Source organism: Dermacentor albipictus, chromosome 3, assembly GCF_038994185.2.
Source record: "Dermacentor albipictus isolate Rhodes 1998 colony chromosome 3, USDA_Dalb.pri_finalv2, whole genome shotgun sequence".
In the NCBI taxonomy this organism is placed as follows: domain Eukaryota; kingdom Metazoa; phylum Arthropoda; class Arachnida; order Ixodida; family Ixodidae; genus Dermacentor; species Dermacentor albipictus.
Genome location: NC_091823.1, coordinates 108,165,611 through 108,187,649, shown reverse-complemented (window position 1 = coordinate 108,187,649; position 22,039 = coordinate 108,165,611). Strand labels below are relative to the sequence as shown.

Here is a 22,039-nt window from a genome sequence, read left to right as displayed (position 1 = left end):
CTTAGGTTATGTCGCTCATGCACGGCTTCTTGCGCTTCTTATCGTTACCAGAAGGCCTTCTCGACTGGCTTCTCCTTTGACCGCTTACCGGCGGGAGAAGCTCGCAGACGCCCTCAAAGAAGCCACGTGGCCGCCTCCGCTGGGCAACACGCGCCTGCAGGTGGAGCCAGAGCGGAGGCTCACGCCGCGGACTGCCGCAGTATCTGCGCTCCCTTCTCGATCGCCAGCCGTGCGCGATGGGCTCATGCATTATGCAAAGCGCGTGCGTCTGTCGTTGCGGGCCCGGCGAGAGAGGACCCGCGCGAGCGGCTGCAGGCCGGTCAAGGTTTCCCGAGCGCCGTGTCCCCTCTCTTCCCGTCACCGCTTCTGCACTTCTTTCGGCTGTCCTCCCTTGTTGCCGGTGGCGTGGTTTAGAATTGGGGTCACTATCGCCGAGAGAGTATTCTATCTTATCCGTTCCCCGTCGGCTATTTCGATACTATACTCCCCCCTATGCCTTCCACCTGCTGCTGTTTCATGCGTTAAATGTTGCCACACCGCGTTTCAATCAGTTAAGCCCTTTCAGTAGTCGTACGGATATGACTACTGTATAGAAAACACAGAACCCGCATGGAGACAGATTCTCAAATGGTATTAACATGGCATATCCGAGCTGTCGGTTTCATTGTTAAATGAAGGCGCTACGCCTCTAATCCCTAGAAAGAATACTTTCAAGCCCTAAATAGTTTGCTGTGATATCGTTTGTACTGATCAGTTTAGATTTCATTTCCTATGCACGAGATCTGTGTGTAGTGACGAAGCAGGTGATCACGTGGGAACAGCATGCCGAGGCAATCTTGGCACTCGCTTCGGCTCCCTCTGTCGCTTGATATATGCTGCAACATCGAACAGCACGACGTGTCCATTTTAATTTACCTCTTGTTTTTTTTACAGCTAGGCTGTATATGTCTTTGGGTTCCATGAATTTTTCGTGTCCGTGCGTCAACGATAACGACCGTAAGCATGCGCCAATCCCGGTGATAGTGCAATAGCGGGCCGACCCGCGGCAAAGGTAAGACAGCTGGCTTCAAGCACTGTCTCTCTAATAAAAATTAAAATAGCTAAAATAAAATAAATAAATAAATAAAGATGCACTGTTTCAAGTCGATTGCTATACTGGAATCGCTTGTGAACAGCACATGGACCCACGACCCACAAGCAGGAGGCACTGCCATACACGCCAAGGACAAGATGTATGTCCTACCATACAACCTTGACTCCCAAGAGGACAACGCCACCGACTGTGGGTATATCTGTGCCGTACTAATGAAAGAGGGAATTGTGATCTCCACGGTGTGTATATCTCCCGTCACACCGAAGTGTGATATCAAAAAGTTCATGACCACGCATCGCTGGAGACGTTAATGTGGACATTTCAAAACCAGAGAAGAAATGGTTCCCTCAGTTTATACTAGAAGAGTTTCGTTTCAAGCGCCACGCCAATCCAAGTGACTCAACTACTCAACAACGGTCGTGTATGTATTTAATCTTGGCGAAGATTCTGTCTAACGTTGTATCCAAACGAGTCAGAGTATATCCCAGTAATCACAGACTTATGGCCAACTACCATTACCAAATCGTGAAAATAAATACCATGTACCCTTGTCTCACCCTGTGTGATGTGCTACAGCTTCACTGGTCATGCACCTTCACAATGTGCAATGGATCCTCAGTGACAGTGACAAGAACTTTATGTAGAGTGTCCTGAGGAACTCGATTGGGGGGACCGAAGGCTCCCCGATCAAGTTGGTGGCTCCGCCCACGACGGGACAGGGAGGTGGTGACTCTCCGCGACGTCGCGGGCCCTCTGGACGGCCTGTAGTTGGTTTGTGAAATCCGAGCTCTTCAGCAAGGCGTCCCACTTGGACTTGTTATGAAAGAGTCGGAGCCCGCGTTGTACGGGCACAGCCAGAGCATGTGGTCGAAGGAGCAGCACGCGTGACCGCATTTGGAGCACGATTGCGGGAAGTTCGGGTCTATCCAACTCAGCGCTCTAGGGGTGAGGTAGGATCTCGTCTGTAAAAGTCTGAAAGTAACAGCCTGAGCCCTGTTGAGTTTCGGGCTGGGGGGAGGGAATTTTCTTCTGCTTAGTCTGTAATGTGATGTAATTTCATGTAAGGTCGTAAGATTATCTTTGAAGGAGCAATCCTGCGGGAGAGCCGGACCGTTATCTCGGGCGCGGTTCGTGAATTCACGCGCCAGGCAGTTGGCCCGCTCGTTAGGGTTGCAACCCGCTTGGTTAGTTACATCGTTCATGTGCGCCGGGAACCACGCTAATGTATGACCTCCAATGTGTTCTCGCGTAGTAATACGAAAGGATCTGTTGACGATGTCGGCTGCGTATTTACAGACTAGAGCGGACGAGAAAGCCCTAACCGCCGTGCGCGAGTCGGAGAAAATCGTCGCTGGGCCTTTTGCGGCTTGAAGAGCCAAGGCTATCGCGGTTTCCTCCGCCTCATTCGCGTGTTTAGCGTAAATTGATGCGGCGCTGATAAGTGTACCGCGCGCGTCAACGACCGTGATTGCAAACCTGTCTCCGCTGCCATATTTGGCGGCGTCGACGAAGAATGCGTCTGCCCCGTAAGGATCGAATGGCTCCTCAATTATTTTTTTTTAATTAAAGCGTTCTTTCCGAACCCACCAGTATTTTTCTGAACGTGACTGCTGCGTGCTGCTGTCTTGCGGAATAGCTCAGACTAGAGAAGTTTGAGAATAATCTCACACTTCTCTTAGATTTAGAGAAAGCAACGGAAATGGCAGCGCATCCGCAAGTGTTGCTTACTTTATTCGATTCTTTACGCCAATGGTGGAAATGAACCCTGGCTTCTAGGAATTTGACCTGTTTCGTGCTCACATGTACGTTGCGTACCTGATCATGTTCTTTGGCAGCCTCTTCGTGAGCATTAGGTTTCTTTGTTTTTTAGTGAGTCTTTCTGTCATCTTTTGCGACGTACATATACGCAGATTTTTGCCTGGAATAACTTGTTTTGAGTCCGCGGTAGTTATGTGTAATTTACTTGCCCTTCGCCTGTCCCGTGTCGTGTTGTTGGCCACACTGAACGAAATAGAGCTCGTTTAACTCTTATTTCTAGTTTTTGCCCTAGCTATACGTTATCCAGTGGTCCGACTAGCCGTGAAGGAAATGGTGTTGTTCTGATAAAAAGCGCGTTTATAACGCAAATGGCTGCCCATGCGTTAATATCACATGCACATAATGTTTCGTACATACTACAGATATCCAAATACACCAGTTTTTTAAAGGTATTTGATGAGCATGATGAAAAAACAGAAACGTACAACATGTAGCTAGCAGACAGGACGGGCGCTGAACGAACATCATCAGTTCTGTCTGCATCGTGTCTTGTGTTATAGTTCGTTTTGTTTTGTCTTTGTTTCTTTTTCAGTGCTGCAAGCATGCCAAACAACTCAAACCAACTATCTCAGCGTTCTGCCTTAACCACTGCCACGATTTTTTTAATAATTATTGCTACTAATGGCTAGTTCTAAACAGCGCCGTTACAATAAACATTGCGAACCGACGATCAATTCCTGCTATTTACCTCGCTGTTCCAAACACACCTTCTTCGTGTCGGAGGCCCTCATAATAGGGAAATGTTTTGTGGGTGTTATCATGTAGGGGTCTCCTTTCCAGCACGGTACTTGGTAGGAGTGTGCAAAGGAACGTAGCGTCACTTGGGGGGATGCGCGACTCTCACGCGTCCCCTTATATGTCGTTTTCTCGCAGAGCTCCCGTCTCCTGTAATTCGGCTTCGCCGTGTGGCTTTACTGCGCAGCCGGTATGCTTGCAGGGTAGTGCGAGAAATGGCATGAGTGTTGCTCTGCTAACGCCACCTAACGGCCGGGTTACTTGGGCGCAAAAAAGGAGAAGGCTCTATCTTCTTTGGCTCGGATTCGGCAAGCTGCGCGGACGTTCTGCGCGTGCGCCGATCCACGCTTCTGCGAGACCGTCTCGCGAAGCCTACCCCGGAATGGACGAACACGATCGTTCGAACGCGCCACCGTTCGCGTGACCTTAGCGAGAACGACCAGGCGTTGGTGTCCAACATTGGGCGAACATATTCGCTCGTTATCAGATCGCGGTGAGTCGGACTTCGCGATTTGATGCGCGCCCATCGGCATGTTTTGTGGATAGCAACTGGGCTAGCAAGCATTATGAAAGGTGCAATACATGCACTTGTGACTATTTGTACTACTGTTTTGTCGTTTCTTTGTCCCAAGAGCACGGGTGAGAACCCACACACTAACGTGCACTGCGTGCTTCGTGAACTTGTGCTTACTTTTTCTGAGTCTTTTTCGTCTTTCTTTTCCGTTTCTTCTTTCTTTCTTTTTTTTTGCGTTGAGCGCTGAGTTTCCGAGGTCGTGTACCAGAGGCGGTGGCTTTCTACGTTCGCCTTGGTTTTGCCACGCGTCCGCGTAGATTATTAAGATTAAAATCATGGAATTCAAGCAAACGACATGCCTTGGGAAAACACTACTCGTTAACTCCGAACCCTCCCCATTTTCCTTTTTTGAAAAAGACGATTGCCATATTTGGTGCAAGGTTTACTTACGTGATGTTTTCCGCAATCCAGCGAAAAAACATGCGAATCTTTTGCAGGTCGTTTCTGCAGTAGGATATCAGGTGATAGACCAGGGTTTGCAGCGTGGATTTGGCAGTGTTAGGAACCTGCATAGTGAATAGAAAAGAAGTGTATACACGACATGATTTCACTTAAGCGATTTCGCAAGACATAAATATTAGCGTGATTCTGAAATTGCGGTTTTGCAAAATTTTTGCTTAGTTATGTACACCCGCTCACAAAGCTTCATATTAGGGCAACATCGACAAGCACTTAGGATTACGATGTTTGAAAACTAAATCACATCACATCAAAACTGTAAGCAGCATTTCGTGGACGCCAAGTGCTGATTGCCTAACGTGGCATTCCCGTTGGAGTCGGTCAAATTCTGTCTGGACGGCACTGAAAAAAAAGAAAGGAAAAATTGAAAGAGCCGAGAACCAATCTCATGCTTTTGCAGTGTTTCCATTTTTTGCCATCTGTTAAGATTGTATATTAGGAGGAAGCTTTAGCTCTGGGGTTTTTATATCAATACATGGGAAAGGAAAAGTCGTTTGTGTCAGCAGCCACTGCACCAAATTTGGTGCGGTTTGTTGTATTTGAAAGAAAAAAGGTTAGAACCTAGCACCTTTTTAATTCAGCAGTGAAACTGATATCACAATTCTGTTAACTACATCTAATGGTACATGTAAAGCGGAAAAAAATTGATGCATCATCCACCGCTCTACACCATGCTGTTCTTATGCGAGTCTGACTTTTGCAAAACCACTTGTACACATCTGACATAAACGAATTCCCGTAAGCTGTAAATGTATATATCAAATTTGTCTGCTTTATGTGCTCTAACAGATGCAGTTTAGATAAAGGCGATAGCTGTTTTTGATGCAGAGGGACAAGTTGTAAACATCGGGCTTCCATTTTCTTAACTTACAAGTTTTATTAAGAAGTTCTTGTAAAAACTTCAGGCCCTAAATCAAAATTTCGCTTCTAACAGCCACTAGAATATAACTTTAACTTTAAAATGCAACATTAAGATTGCGCCAACGGGTACCTCAGAAAAGCAATTGGCGTTTTTCATGTATTCGGATAGGTAGCATCGGAGTTCGGCCCGAGCTGAAGCTTCCTCTTATGGTTATTTTCAAGGTGTTACCTAACCACCCTAAGAAATTAGAAAAAAAATGACGGCAGTGGTTACTAATGTCATCAGTGTAGGTTCTGTGACGGTGCCCAGAGATTTCTGCAGCCGATATAAGATTGCATTACCGCCTTTAAGTGTGCTAGACTCGTATACGTACACACATCTCCTCAGCTTTGGAGTGCCGCACTATAGAGCGGATGAGGTGTGCCTCAACAGGGCCAACCAACTCTTTTCATCCAATACAAGCTTCCATATAAGGCGTGCAGTGCTTGCGTGCTGCGGATCATGACGTCACGTGCGAAGGCACGTGACATTGAAAGTAATGCTTTGAAAAAAAATGTATAGCAACACTAGGCCATATTAAGCAATGTAGGGACTCTGGCTTCCTGTTCTGGGGCTTCCTGCTCTCTGAAAGGAAATATGGTCACGCACGCAACTGGTTGTGCCCTCCTGACTATACGTGGACGTCATCCCAGTAGACGCACAGGGAAACACTCGACACATCGAATAGCAGCCGCACGGAATGTGATCGATGGTGCAATTTTTTAGTATATTCTGCGACCTTCCAGACGTACACCGAAGGAACGACCAAAATAAGTTTCGTGTAATTTGTCTGGCCGCTTAGGGAAACACAGAAGCGTATAACTAAATCCCACCATGGTGTCTGCTCCCTTCCGCGTAACCTTTCTTGGGCGAAAAAAGTCTCTCTTCGGATAACATGCGATGGCGACGCCCTTACATCTCCCGTCACTGGGGTCTGGGCTCCAAACACCGGAAAAGTGAGTAAGCTGTTCAAGGTGTATTCCTCCTGATTCTATAAGTTACATCAACCACCTGTAGTGTCTTCCTTGGAAAGAGGGCTACACGAGAGAGGAAGCTAAGAGCTGCCAAGCTACGAGCAGACCAGCGACAGTTTATATGCTTGGCTCATGGCCGGTAAGTTCGCTGAGCTACTGCCGCAATTTCTACGTGATGACAAGCGCGAAGTATTTTTTTTTATTGCGTTAGCATAAGGAGCGTCAACGTGTGGGAAGCCGGGCATGTGGCCTGCTCCGGACCACCGTCACTTGATGTTCGCTCCTCAAAGAGGTAGGACGCCTCTCCAAGGAGCTACTGAACAACACCTTGCAGTGTGATGAACGCGGTTTACATCATGGATCCGAGACTTCAAAAAGGTGCGACGTAATGCTAATGCATTTATCTCGCATTTATCGCTGAACTACCGCTGAACTTTTTTTCAAAGCACATCGTTGCCGCAGGGCAAGGCTCACGAAAAAAAAAAATGAACAGCGACTCCAAAACGGCGCTTCATAACTTCGCTAAGGGAAGGGTCTCGAAAGAGGCGCTAAGGATCCTGACTAACTTTCTCGAGGAGCGTGACGTTCGTGTCATATGGACGGCCACCCACTCCTCACTCCCGGGCAACGAAACCACACACACCCTAGCTCGATAGTTATAGCTAGCGGAGCAGGGACAGGGATAACGCGAAGGGCGATTGCGGAGAGAAACCGCATGGTCAAATATAATGAAATAACCAAACACTACAGATTAGGAAGACAGTATTGCCTCCCATCCCACTCCTCATTAACTAAACAGCAGCTAGGGGACAGCATGGCCTCATTCCCGCAACGGGGAACGTAGAGGTGACCCATACAATACAAACGCTGGTCTATAAATGAAGTTTACTTAACGCAAGGCTACGCAAGCAAGAACCATGAAACATATAGCATGCGGTAACAATGCTATATTTGCAAAGCCATTTGCAAACAAAGTAACAATGCGAAGCAATTTCCTGAATCACGCAACAGTCGCCGCCATGCGAAAATAGTTACAAATATGTCGTATGTTTGCCGTTTTTAAAAAAGTGCGTATACGCAGGCGCAGCTCGTTCATTTGATGCCCATTTTTGTTTACTTTTTTTGCAGCATAACTTTGTGCCAATCTGCTGAATATAATGTGTGGAAGCTTCAAAGCAGCACGATCCACACCGACACGGCTACATTCTTCAGATGAGCTGTTTCCTTTCAAAATGGCACACAAACAGATTTGGATAGTTTCAGAGCTGAATTACTGCGAAGTGATATTAACCAAATTCTCGAAAGAGATGACGTTGAAATCGCATACAGCAAGCTTTTTCATTAGGTCTCTCGAATATATAAGCGCCATTTTCAAGAAAAGAAGTTTAGATAGGGTAAAAAATAATATACGAAAGCCAAGGATAACCTCTGAATTTTTAAAACGAATTGAAGAAGTGCACTTTATCACAAGATAATCAGGACCAATGATCCAAGCATATTGAAGGGATACAAATCACTTAGTCACAAACTAAACAGAACTAAAATCGCACAGGAAATGCCATTTTCATGCTCAATTCTACTGCTGCTCCAATAAACCAGATATGTTGTGGAAAAGGCAAATAATGTCTTAAATAATGTCTTAAATCGCCGAAAATCATCAGCACGCGTGGTAAAGCTATTTCTCGGTGGAAACAAAATATCGGGCAGTGCTGTAGCAAATACTTCTAGGGATTATTTTGGGAACCATTGTAATACTTGTGCATCTGCTGATATTTCGAGGTTTTATGCCACTTTTCCTTCACCCATTTACAGAGCCACAGGTACAGTCATTCTCCTTTCACTTAAATATAAGTCAAGCTGCGATGTTGAAGCGGGCAGGCTCGTCTAATCAAGTATGTGCTCGATATTATGCGTTGCATATTGCAATCACTCTGTTCAGCCCTTGGGCGTGGCCGGGCAGCCACCATTGAGGGTATGAGCCATTGTTCATTGCTGCGCGTCTCATATGTGGGTCTATTCCCTTTTAAGTTTGCTATGTTTGTTATTAAGTTGCTTCTATTTTTATGCGTTGCATATTGCAATCACTCAGTTCAGCCCTTGGGCGCGGCCGGGCAGCCACCATTGACCTTTAGCGCAACCACGTGATGTGACGTCACGACAGCTGGAGGAAAAGCTGGGCCCCAACTCGCGCAATATGCAACGCATTCTTGGCTTAACCAAGCTAAGCCTGGCCATTTTCTTTGTTCATATCTTACCTATATCTTTAATCGCTTTTGCGAGCGCTATCTTTCCCAGGATGATGCAGACTGCAAAAGTTTCGGTGCTGTTTAAGAAATGTGACGTAAACGACATAAAACATTAAACCCATCTAAATATCACCTACTACAGCCAAACATGTTAGAGAAACAAATACATATGCAAATGCCATTTTCTTTACAAGCACAATCTTATATCCACAGTCCAATTTGGGTTTAGGAAATGCCTGTCTACGGAATTAGCCCTACTTCAACAAAAAGAATTAATTCCATTACAATGTGAAAACAAGGATGTTGTGCTCGACCGTTACATTGATTTCACTAAAGCCTTTGATTGCATCCATCATTCCATATTACTTGAAAAGCTTTAAACTTATGGTATTCGAGGGCACTGTCTAAACCAGATTAAATCTTACCTAGATCATCGTTATCAATACGTCCAAATAAAGAATTGCCGCTCAGATTTAAAACACATCAGTAGAGGCGTTCCTCAAGGCCATATTCTTGGCCCATTTCTTTTTATAGTGCAAATAAATGACCTAGTATATATCTACAGAGAGGCGAAATACAATATGTACGCTGCCAATGCTAGCATTATTTTTTCGTCACCTGAAACAGGTAGCCTTCAGAATAAAGACAACGCTGCTTTAAAAACTCTGCAAGAATGGCCAGCGGCAAACATTCTACAAATTAATACAAACAGGATTAAAGCCGTGATTTCCAGGCCGAAATATAATCAAATAAACTGTGGCCGCATCATTCTTCTTCATGCATGCGACAGAATCACAATGGTACGTATAGTGAGAAAATACTTAGAGTCATCTTCACACAAAGTATGCTTTGGAATATGCACATTGAATCCGTGTTAGGCAAGTTACACCGAGTTGTTAGTATACGATGGCGCGACACAGAGCTATATTACCTTTCAAAATAAAGCTTCTTGTTTACAATACTCTTTTCTTCTTCGTTATATTATTGTTTATCGTTATGTGGTACGAAGAGATGTACAAATCGTGAAAGAATGCGCATATTGCAAAAAAACAAAAAAATCTTGCTTGAGCCCTATTTAATGTGCCATATAATTATGATACTTCAGAATTATTTTTGAAAGCAAATATAATCCGCGTGTTTAATTTTTATATTTATAAGGTAAACCTGGCGTTCAAACGGGACCCGGTCAAAGAAAATCTCATTTTTTTGCACGAGTTTTTTTTTTTTTTATTGATATGATATAAGGAGATGTTGGCGCACAATTTAAGGCGCCGGCTACTCCTCATCTCTTGAGTGGTTCCGTCACACATCGTACAAGGTTCAAGGTTACATATCAAATAGTCTTTTCACACAAGCACCATGACTTATCACGCAGCGTTTCCACAGGAACACTATGACGTAAGGAACACATGGTACATACAAAATACAATGTATATGTCTCCACACTTATGTAGATGAAAGTCTCAAAAGTGCAAAAGATATTTCCGCCTAATAACACATTGTCTAGTCAGCGGGTGGTATATACATTATGTAAATGCAATATCACATACAGTCACAACAGAACAGTCAACATAACATAATTCACAAACAGATGGATATACACAGTGACAATGAAATGAAGAGAACAATGAAAGCGCTAATAACTTCCAGCAATGCCGCTGTCTTCAAGAAAACTCTTTAGTGCTTTTAAAGCACTCTTCTGCAAGGCCGTTGTTGGCCAAGGGCCCAAAATTTTCCCTAAACTGAAAGGTCTGCGGTCTAATTTAATTAGCGCTGATTTAAGTCGGCTTCTTGGTGTGTCGTGATGTGGGCAATCTAGAAGGAGGTGATATATATCTTCGTCTACAAATCCACAATCACATTCGGGGGTTTCCGCACGGCCAATTCTGTGTAAGAAATGCTTTGTGTAGGCAGTGCCTAGCCTTAATCGATGAATAAGGGTTTCCATAGTTCTATCTAATGACAATGAAAATTTGAATTCAATAAATGGATCAATATGGTATAAGTCCGAGCTCTTAGAATTCTGGTCAAACCAAGTGTTTCTAGACATTTTGAGAGACGTTGTCCTTATAATGCAGCGTAATTCATCCTTTGATATTGGGAGCGGAGATGTATCATCTATGAGGTGTGCTTGTCGTGCTGCTTCATCGGCTGCTGTGTTGCCAGGAATGTCGCAATGCCCTGGTATCCACTGGAATGCTATTGCATGTTTCGCTTCGCTTGCCTTTGTGAGGTTTTTAAGTGTTTCATATATTATACTGTCACTGAATGTTTTCCCCTTTGTGTTGCAGAGTGATGTTAGAGCCGCCTGTGAATCACTGAAAATTACCCATTTTTGCGCATCTCTTACTGACAATATAAATTTTATCGCACCTAGGATTGCGAACAGTTCAGCCGTTGTAGACGAAGTCGCACGAGTTAACTTAAATGATTCTTGTTTGTTGAGGTGTGGTATAATGAATGATGAAGTTGAAGATGTTGCTGTACTGGAGCCATCTGTATAGACGTGTGTGTATCCTGAATACCGCATATATATCTGGTACAGCGCTAGTTGTTGAGCAGCTCGAATGAACATGTCTCTTTTGCTGAATATCCCATCTACTGACAATTCGATTTTTGGAACTGTAAGCAGCCATGGAGGATATTCGATGTCTGAGTTCCAAAATTCATGTCTTGGCAATATGTGAAGATTTTCTTGAATTTCTATATGAGCATAACTTCTATCTCGTTTCATTATGTCTAGAGCCAATGGGTGGTTTTTATGCTGGGTTTGAAGACGGAAATAATGCCGGCATGTTTCTGTAGTTCGCATAACTGGAAATGGTGATTGGCGAGCCTCAGCTATTACAAGAGAACTAGAAGTCGCTCGTGGAACTCCTAGACATAGGCGTAGTCCTCTAGCTAAAAGTCTTTGAAGTCGCTCTTCTGAAGTGTGGGAAAGTCCGTGTAAGATGGGCGCGGAATACGCAACTTTTTGTCGTAATAATGCATTGTAAACAGTCAGCATGGACGATACTGATCCGCCCCATGATGTGCCTGCAAGTCTGCGAAGTACAGTCACTACGGCATTGACCTCGTTTTCGAGTTTCTTTATATGGGGTGCCCAGGATAGCTGCCTATCAAGTATTATGCCTAGAAATCGATGCTGTTTGACAATCATTAGAGGGTGTCCTTCCAGATTAAGAGTGAAATTTTTTAACTGCCTTCGAGTGAAGGGCAATACAGCTGTCTTTGCGTGTGATAGTACCATTCCTCTCTCTCTCAAAAACTTGTTGATTATATTTATGCCGTCTTGCAATGCCATTTGAAGTAGTTGAGCATTAGACCCAGATGTCCAAATACACACATCATCTGCATACAGTGAAAATTTTAATTGTGATGGCAGCCTTCTTGGTAAATCAGCCATGACGCAGTTAAAAAGGAAGGGGCTGAGTACGCTTCCCTGTGGTACTCCCTGTTTGACAACATGTTCAGCACTCTTTCCTTCACCCGTCTGAACAAAGATTTTGCGACCTGATAGAAATTCAGAAATCCATCGCAAGGACCTGCCAGACAGTCCAAGTTCCAACATGCTTCGCAAAACATGAACGTGACTAACAGTGTCAAATGCCCTCTTGATGTCTAGGAATACTGCTATAGTCATGTTCCCACGTGCACGCTCGTGCTCCACACAGGTTACTATATCTAATATTGCATCCATTGTGCATCTATGTTTTCTGAAACCTACTAAGTAGTTGGACAGCACATTCGTTTCATTACACCACCATTGAAGTCGCGCGTCAATCATTTTCTCCATTACTTTGCATAAACAACTTGTCAAACTAACAGGGCGGAAGGATTCAAGGCACAAGGGCGTCTTACCAGGTTTTAAAATTGGTATGATTCGAGCGACTTTCCAAGAGTCAGGTACAGTTTCCTCTATCCATAAGTTATTATAGATGTCTAAGAGAGCATTTGTACCTGTCGGTCCGAGGTTTCTTAGCATATTGTACGTAATGCCGTCCGGCCCAGCAGCGGACTTTTGGCGACATGATGCAATTGCACATTGAAGCTCGCTTAATGTGAAAGTATGATCTAATTGAGGATGTTGGGCCCAGTAGCAAGCAGTAATTTTGCGCTTAGCCAACACTACTGAAATATCAAACTCTGCACATTGCGATGAGAAAGCGGGTCTGGAAATAAGCTCACAAAATTCATCTGCAACTATTATTTCACACGTGTCCCGTGCTACAGCGAGAGCACGAAATGGGAAGCTCTGTGTTATAGGTCCGCTTAAAGAACGAATTACTAGAAAAATTCGTGGGACAGCCGTGTGAGGAGACAGCGTGCCGCAGAAGTCGCGCCAGCGCCGTTTGCCTAGATTTTCCATTCGTCTTCGCATTACATTGTGTATTTTCTGAGCATTTCTGTATGCTTCTAAACTTCCGCTCCGTCGGTAAGCTCTTTCGGATCGGCGTCGGATGGCTCTTAGGTGTTCATATTCTCCGTCAACTGCAGCATAATCTTTTGGAATTGGGGCCTTCCTTGTGCATATGTTCATATTGTCCTGCAAAAATTCTGTAAGTTTTTCCACTGTTGCATGTTGATTAATTTGATCCGTTAGGCGGTACCGAAAAGCTTGCCAGTTGGTTAGTCTGCTGTAACGTCTGATATCACAGTACATGCTAGGGTGGTTAACAAGGATGGGAAAATGATCACTTGCGCGCGTTTCCATATCTGTTGTCCATCCCACACCATTCACTAGGTCATGTGAACACAGGGTAACATCTATGCAGCTTGAGTAATTATATCCACGAAGGAATGTTGGCGACCCATCGTTTAAAACAGTCAAGTTGCATTTATCTATGGCGCACTCTATAACGTTACCCCGTGCATCACAATGATCACTGCCCCAGATGATGTTGTGTGCATTGAAGTCGCCACATATAAATACATTAGAATGAGCTATCTTGAAGATATCCACTAGCGCTTCTACTGAAATGCGGTTTGAAGGTTGTAGATATAGATTAATCACTGTTATACAGAGCTTGCCAAAGGATACTTTACATGCGATGAATTCCGGGAAGTCTGAATCACTGGACTGAATTTGATAAGATGGTAGGTCCTTTCTGACGCACAGGAGCACTCTGCTCACAGCACCTTGACGAGAAGTCTTGTATATCAAATAATTTGAGAGGCGAAAGTCGTCATTGATTCCCGCCTCTTGAATACAAAGTATTGGGAAGTTGTATTGCACAAGTAGTTTACGAAAGTCAGCACACTTCCTTCGAAGACTGTTGGCATTCCACTGAAATATGGAGACATTTTTGTAGTGGTTATTCATGTAGTGCCTGCCGCAGTTTGGGCCCGGATTGTTGACACAATAGTGCTTCTAGAGGTAACAAGGCTTTCACTTCTGGTAGGTTGTTTGCTTCCGGCAGAGCAGATAGGATTGCCTTAAGAGCTGCGAAAAGCATTGGCAAAATCAGTTGTGTCACCGATGCTGTGGTATGCTCGCTATTAGCTGGTGTTACTTCTGCAGTAGATGAGTAAGGTCGCTGAGATGAATGTGTGCGAGTACTGGAGCTTTCTTGTGTGTTACTTTCTGCCTGTTGTCGTCTGGGTTTCCGTAGCACTGATGCATAAGACTGGGAACTTGACTGTGATCCTCTTGATTGGTCTCTTGATTGCCCTGTTGGTTGTTCTCTAGAGGAGGAATAGCTTGTTGGTGCTCTTGGCTGTGGTGGTTCCGGTGCCCGCTGAGGTGGGTGATCTGGCACTGGATGAACAATCTCAAGGTTTGGGGCGGGTTCATTGCGTCGCGGTTGTCTTCCATGGATGAGCTCATGTCGACGCATTCGTGCCGCTGCTTTTTTCTGAGGACAGCCTGAGAAGGAGGCGGCATGGTTCCCCGCACACTTTGCACATTTTGGTTGAAGAACTGACTTGCACTCCTTGTGGTCATGATCCTCTGAGCAGATTTTGCACCGACGTGTGCTACGGCAGGTTTTCGCCATGTGCCCAAATCTCTGGCAATTATAGCAGCGAAGTGCTGGTCCCAGGTATTCCTCGACAGGGTGACTGGTGAGAGAGAGAGAACTAAACTTTTATTTTCCGAAACGGTAAACCGAGTCAGAACCCGGTTCACCCTAGGTGGGAGGATTCCTTATTCCAAGAACCCTCTGGCTTGGGCTGCCTCTTTGGCCCGGGCGACGAGACTGCGTTGGTCGTCCAGGTCATCGGAGGAAAGCTTGGCCTCCCACGTTTCGGTTATGGTATGGATCTGCGGTGATTTGGGGCGCTCTTCTTGTGCTTCTATGGAGCGGCTTTCTTTGGAGTCGTCTTGTGGAGCTTGTGAGGTAGGGTCTGTGGGTGTGCCACGCAGTGGGCAATCCTGGACCATGTGTTGCAGGGTGTCTGGAACGTCGCAATGGGGGCATATGTACGAGTACTGCGTAGGATACAGTCTGTGCATGATTATTCCGTGCACGTAGGTGTTGGTCTGTAGGCGGCGCAGGATGACTTCTTCCTCCTTGCTTAGATTCTTGTGTGGCAAAGCGTACGTTCTTCTGCTGAGTCGGTGGTGTTGCAGAAGCTCCGAGTACTTTAGGGCGATGTCATCAACGTTGGTGGCCGGCCTAGTGTGGGATTGCAGGAAAGCCCGGCTGGTATGCTCGCGGGCAGCGGCGTGTGCCGCCTCATTTCCTGTCATGCCCTGATGGCCTGGAACCCAGTCGATGTAGGTGTCGGGGAGCGGGGCGCGTGCGATGTGATTTCTTAGTATCTTGAGCGCTGTTTCTGATACGCGGCCTTTTTGATAGTTGCGAGCTGCTGCTTGGGAGTCTGTTAGTATTACTGCTACTTCAGGGCAAGTTGTTATTGCTAGAGCAATTGCCGTTTCCTCTGCAGTCTCAGGGGCTCTTGCTCGGATGGTGACAGCTGCAAGTTCTTTGCCTTGGTGATCCGTGACGCTTAGGGCAAAGGCATTTCGTTTAATATACCGGGCAGCATCGGTGTACCTCGTATGAGGGTCTCTCCCGTATTTCTTGCTGAGTGCGCGGATTCTGCTTTGGCGACGCTCCTTATGATAATTTGGATGCATATTGCGCGGTATACTTGCAACGCTGATGCAGTCCCGGACTGCAGGTGGGATTCTTGCTTTCTGGTCTGTGTCTGCACTGTAGCTTTCACTGTAGTTGAGGTAGCGCAAAACTGCACGTCCGGTAGGTGTGAGCTTGAGCCGCTCTAGTTGGCTGATCTTATGAGCCTCGACAAGCTCTTCCCATGTATTGTGGACGCCGAGCCGGAGGAGTTTCTCCGTTGATGCCATGGGTGGCAGCGTCAAGGCTACTTTGATTGCCTTTCGAATGACGACATTGAGTTTTTTTATTTCTGCGGCTTGAGCTTCAAGTAGGGAGTTCCGTAGGTGATACGGCTAGTTAGGAGGGCTTGAATTATGCTAAGCCTGTCGTGCTCCTTGAGTCCGCTTCTTTGGTTTGTGATCCTCTTGACGAGGTGCGTAACTTGTGACAGTGTGCGTTGGAGACGCGGGAGAGTGGCCACCCCTGATCCGTCCTTGTGGATGTGAAGTCCGAGTACGCGAAGAGAGTCGACTGTAGGGATCTTGGTTCCGTTGAGCGAGACGCTAGGATCGGGTTCGATATAGTTAGGTGGTCTTCCTCGTGTCCGTGCTCTCAGGACAAGAAGCTCCGACTTTTCAGGTGCGCATTGGAGACCGCAGTCTCCGAGGTATCTTTCGATAATATCTACGGCTTCTTGTAGATTGCGTTCTTGTTGTCCAGTAGTAGGTGCTTTGGTCCAGAGTGTGACGTCGTCGGCGTAAAGGGCATGGCATAGGTTTGGGATGGCGTTCAGTTCTTTCGGTAGCTTGATCATTGCGATATTGAAAAGGAGGGGTGAAATAACTGATCCTTGTGGGGTTCCTTTGTTGGGTAGCCGAAATTTATCGCTGCGGAGGTTGCAGACGCCTACTGTTGCTGTTCGGTGCGTCAAAAAGCTGCTGATATAGTTATAGATCCGGGCTCCGCAGCCTGTATCTTCGAGGTTGCGGAGAATGGCTTCGTGGCTCACGTTGTCGAATGCGCCCTTTACGTCGATTGCCAGGATTGATGATTTGCGTCTGTGATCGAGGTAATCAAGCAAGTCTTCTTTGAGGAGCAGGAGTACGTCCTGCGTGGACAGATGCTGCCGGAATCCGAACATGGTGTGCGGCAAGTGTCCGTTGTCCTCGAGGTATGTTGTTAACCGGTCGTGCACCATGTGCTCGAGGAGTTTGCCCACGCAAGATGTGAGGGAAATGGGACGTAGGTTTTCGATGCGAAGGGGTTTGTTGGGTTTGGGGATCATGGTGACCTCCGAATGCTTCCAGGCTGCTGGTAGGTCCCCTTTTTCCCAGCAGTCGTTGTAGTACTGTAGCAGTGCTGTAGTGGCAGATTGCGGGAGGTTGCGTAAGAGCTTATTAGTTATTCTGTCCTTGCCGGGACTGGTGTTTCTAGTGAGTTTGGCTAATGCTGCGTGGAGCTCTGCCTGGGTGAATGGTCGATCGAGATCTGGGTTTGGTGTACCGCCGTACGCCTTTCGGGTGGCTGATGAAGTGGGCTTGTCGGTGCTAAGTTTTTGCTGAAGCTCACGAAGGAGATCATCCTCCGATCCAGCATGATTGTGGATCAGTCTGTGTAGATCTTGCCTCTGTTGCGTTTTGGTGCGATCGGTAGCTAAGAGAGCGCGTAGGAGATGCCAGGTTTTCTTGGTGCTGAGTGTCCCTTGTATGCTGTCACAAAAGGCGTGCCAATTTTGCCTGCTAAGTTGCTCCGCGTAAGCTTGGGCCTGTATGGTGAGAAGGGCGATTCGTTGCTTAAGTTTTCTATTGAGCTTTTGTCTCTTCCACCTCTTCAGGAGGCTTCTTTTGGCCTCCCAGAGATGAAGGAGATGCGGGTCGACTGCGGGGGTGTTGGTGCTTAGCTGGATGGTCTTGGTGTGGTTTTCTGCGGTGATGAGAAGGCCCTTGAGCCAATGGTCGATGTCGTCAATTGTTGTGTTGCCGCTGAGGTTGTCTCTGAAGGACTTCCAGTCTGTTAGTCGAGCAACTCCAGTCTTGTTTGGTTTCCGGTTGTGCGCGATGTCAAGTTGGATAATGTGGTGGTCGCTTCCGAGCGTCTCCGAGAGTCGACTCCACTCGGCCCAGTGGACGTTCGCTGTGAACGTAAGGTCCGGGCTAGTGTCCCTGGAGACACTGTTCCCGACTCTCGTGGCCTGCAATGGGTCATTCCAGAGGGTTAGCCTGTGGTGTTGAGCAGTGTCGTGCACTCGCGCCCCCTTCTTCGTGGTGCTTGGATAAGCCCATGCTGTATGTGGGGCGTTGAAATCTCCCATTATAACAACTTGATGGCCTTTCGTGCGTTTCCTAAGTTCACGGACAAAGTGGTCGAATCCCGGAAGTTGATCACGAGGAGGGCTGTATATGCTGGCGATAAAGAGACTTTGCTGCGTTTTTCTGTCTGGTATGATCTCCACTAGGGTGTGCTCGATGGGGATGTCTTCTATTTCGTGTTCCTGCGTTGTGAGAGTTTTCTTGGTAAGGATGGCTGTGCGTTGAGTTTGTGCATGAGCGATGTATCCTTGAAGTCGGACGTTGTGGGTATTGGTTTCCTGTAGGGCAATTACATCAGGGTAGTCCAGTTTGACAAGTTCTTGTAGGTTTGCATACCGGGGACGGAAGGATCGACAGTTCCATTGCCAGATGCGCAGAGTATTTTGCGGGCTCTTTGTTGTGGTTTTAAGTGTCGCCATCATGAGGATCTTCAGCTTCACAGGCAGCATCATGGTTGGGTGAGATCGAGCGGGAGGCATTGCGACTGTTCGTGCGAGCCTTCTTTCTACCCTGCTCGGTCGTGTTGAGAAGGCTGTCGAGGTAGGACTTGGTGACATAATTGTTCTTTGCGTGTGCTATGAAATTGTTGACCTGGGCTGTTAGGCCGGTAACCTGGCTTGTGAGAGTGGCGACTTGATTCGCGAGGGTTGTCACTTGGGTGTTAAGGGTCGCAATCTTCTCGACGACAGGCTTGGTGATGTTTTCAATCAGGGCAAGGATGTTCTTTGTGAAGACGTCCTCGAAAGCCTGGAGGTGCTTTTGAACTCTAGCTTCGATAGCGGAATCAACTGCATCCGTGGTTAGCGCTGTAAATGATTGATTGCTTCCATGTTCATATTCTTTGCATCTTTGGAATAGTCTGTCTATGAGACTTTGTTGATTTTGTAGCTTGCTCTCGAGGGCTCTTACGGCTACCGCTTCTGCCGATGCGACGCTGGCACTGCCTGAGCTGCCGGCCACTTCAGCGTAATTCAGGCGTTTTCGGGAACGCGATCGCGATCTTGATCGTGATCTTGACGTGGGTCTGTTATTTCTTGCGGTGCTACTGCAGGCGTTACTTGAGTTGGCGGCGCGTGCACTCGCCACTTCAGCGTAATTCACGCGTTTTCGGGAACGCGACCACGATCTTGATCGTGACCTTGACGTGGGTCTGCTAGTTGTTGCGGTGCTACTGGAGGCATTACTTGAGTTGGCGGCGCATCCATTGGCAGCGCCTAGTTCAGGGAATTCATCGCGGTTGGAGCTCCATCGACTGTCTCGCTCTTGGATCCTGTTTTGCCATTGCTGTCTTACTTGGTAAGGCGGTGGGTTGGGCTTGAGCTTTTTCTTGCATTCTTTCCCAGCGGTTTCGTGCCCCTCTCCGCAAATCTTGCACGTGGGATGGCAGTCATGGTTCGGGGGTTGGTTTGTTTTGCCACATTTGTAGCAGAAATTTGGGGTTGGTTTTGGGCAAACGTCTTGACGATGTCCGAGGTTGCCACAGGTTCGGCAATACTGAACTGATTTGCGGTAGGGCTTGCATCGGTAGTCGCCGCTCTGATAAATGATGTTGTAGGGGACGTGTGGGCCCTCAAAATAGATGACCGCCGCCGTGGACTGTCCGAGCATGCGGGCGTTGAGGACTGTATAGCGTGCTGGCACTCGAATTCCGTCCATTAGTTCCGCACTGCAAGTCCCAGGCGTGATACCGTAGATAACACCTTTGCTGACATCTTCGGGTAGACGAGAGTTGGCTTTTACGTTGTAGATGTTGCCTCCAAGCTGTATGTTAGTGACCTTGGCTAAGTTTTGAGCGTAGTTCTTGTTTGCTGTACTTGCAATGATGAGGTTTTCTTCTTTTTGCATTTGTACTCGCACGTTGTCATGGAATTCTTTTTGCAATATTCCGCTGGATCTTCCGATTGCGTGAGTGACTGCGACGAGTGACCATTTGGCGAGTTCAAGGCCAGCTTGTGGGCGGTAGACAATCTTGATGTCGTCCAAAGGTAGCGGTGGCATTCTGGATTTGCGCGGCGGTGGCGGCATGGCTGGCTGTTGTGTGGATTGGGTCACTGCGGGGGCTTTGATGCGCGTGATTTCCTTCTTGCCTTTCCTTTCCCATGTCAGCCATTGGTCGTTGAGGTCTATGGTTCTGCCGCTGTTTTTATCGTAGGTCCAAGATTGCGCGACGTCGGCTTCTTCCGCTGAGTCTGTATGCATTGCGCTGGTTTCTTCTCGTCGTTCGCTTGACGTCGCGTCCGTCGCGGGTGTTTCTTGGCTCATCTCAAAGTCTGCTTGTCAGCCGCAGCGCCTGCGAACGCCGAGCCTCCTCTTCGGCTCACAGTGCACGTGCCACGCACGTGCGGCAGCGAGCGCTGTCGAACTCCTTCCACGCGCACCGTGTGCCTGTTGCACGTGCGACAGCGGTTCTTCCCTGCGGGCCTGTGGGGTCTCGCGCGGCGTTAGGCTTAGCAAGGCACGGGATGGTCGGTGAAGATAAAGCTCGAAATCTTGACCAAAACGCACTCACTTTTAAAGTAGGTGGTATCCGCTGGTTCCTTGCAGCTTGCCGATTCTGTCGGTGCAAAATGAAAGGGGTGAGTGGCCTTTCTGTAGAAATGAGCGCAAGACGCAGGAGCCCATGTGAGGCACGTCAGTACTCCACGGCCCCCTAGCGGAGACTCAGGGTGACTGGTGAAACCCAAGTAAATTCTTCCTGGAATAGGGCGATCGTCTCTGAAGGTCAAAATTACCGTGTGAAGCGGATGTGACTGTACTGCTCCATCTTCTTGGCGGGAGTACCTTATCTGTCTGCGTGCCGATATAACTCCTGCGTCTTTCAAGAAGTCTAGGAGTTGTTCGTCCGTATACTGCAGAGGCACATGCTTTACTTTGCCAACGTTTCGCGTGTATGACTCTGGGATGAAGGGCTTGACTTCCAGGCCGCCTACACTTGAGAGCATCAAAAGGCGTTTCGCCGACGCTAAGGAAGCAACGCTGACGCTGAAACTTCCATCTCTGTTCGTCCTGAAAGACTGCACTTTTTCTTTGGCAGCGGAAACTATTTCGGCAGACACTCGGTTTGGATTTACTTGCCAAAAGGTAGTACCTTCACTTGGGCGAAAGACAACCGGAATGCCTTCGGCTCGCTTTTTCTTGTACGTGACCAAAGTAAATGGTGCGTCTTCACCCATGTCTTCTTCATCACTTAACTCATAATTCGATGTTCTGTCATCGTACTTGTCTTCTAGGCGAGGCTTCTTGCTCTCGAATTCACCGTCAGCCATTATTCCTGAATTCCCTGAAGTTGATTCCGAGTTGTGGAGAACCAAACGTGCCGGCTTTATGAAGTTTTGTGACGCTTGCAAGGCCCCAGGCTTTTCATTACGGCCCGTAGCATCATTCATATGGCTTGTTACGTTTGGACGAGCATAAGGCTCGTGACGATGTTCTCGGCTTCCGACCAGCGTAGCGGCAGGGTAATAGCCAGGTTCTCAAAAAAGAAATGTCGTACCTGTAAGGCGCCTGGCTCGTTGAACCTTCGCCCGACGTCTTGTTGGTCAATCGTCGTCAATGGTAGCCGTAAATGTCCAAAAACCAGAAAACTCAGAGCACCGCACAAAAACAGCGACCGAACAGATACCGCACGAGTTTTCTAATCTCAATAAAAACACAGTCGTACGCAACTTGTTACACCGAACAGTGGAAAGTGGTCCCTGCAAATTCTATGCAAAAATTATCATACCCACTGCCGAACCTTCTAAACTTATTTCAGAAATCAGATATTGAGTTACAAACAACTTCTGTGCCAACACTACATGAACATTTCATCAATCCTTGCTCACGATACGTAAAAAGTATTATCTTGCCTTTGTTTTTCAAATTTTTAA

At 47.0% G+C, this 22,039-nt stretch overlaps 1 protein-coding gene across 2 annotated transcripts in view; it reads right to left on the bottom strand.

Annotated features, from left to right (window-relative positions):
* Positions 1–22,039, bottom strand: part of LOC135904875 (uncharacterized) — a 116,543-nt gene that overhangs the window by 27,555 nt on the left and 66,949 nt on the right. For both annotated transcript variants that reach the window (XM_070535920.1, XM_065435863.1), the window contains exon 6: positions 4,611–4,726. In XM_070535920.1, coding sequence (XP_070392021.1) covers positions 4,611–4,726 — 116 coding nt within the window. The remainder of the gene's footprint in view (positions 1–4,610; positions 4,727–22,039) is intronic.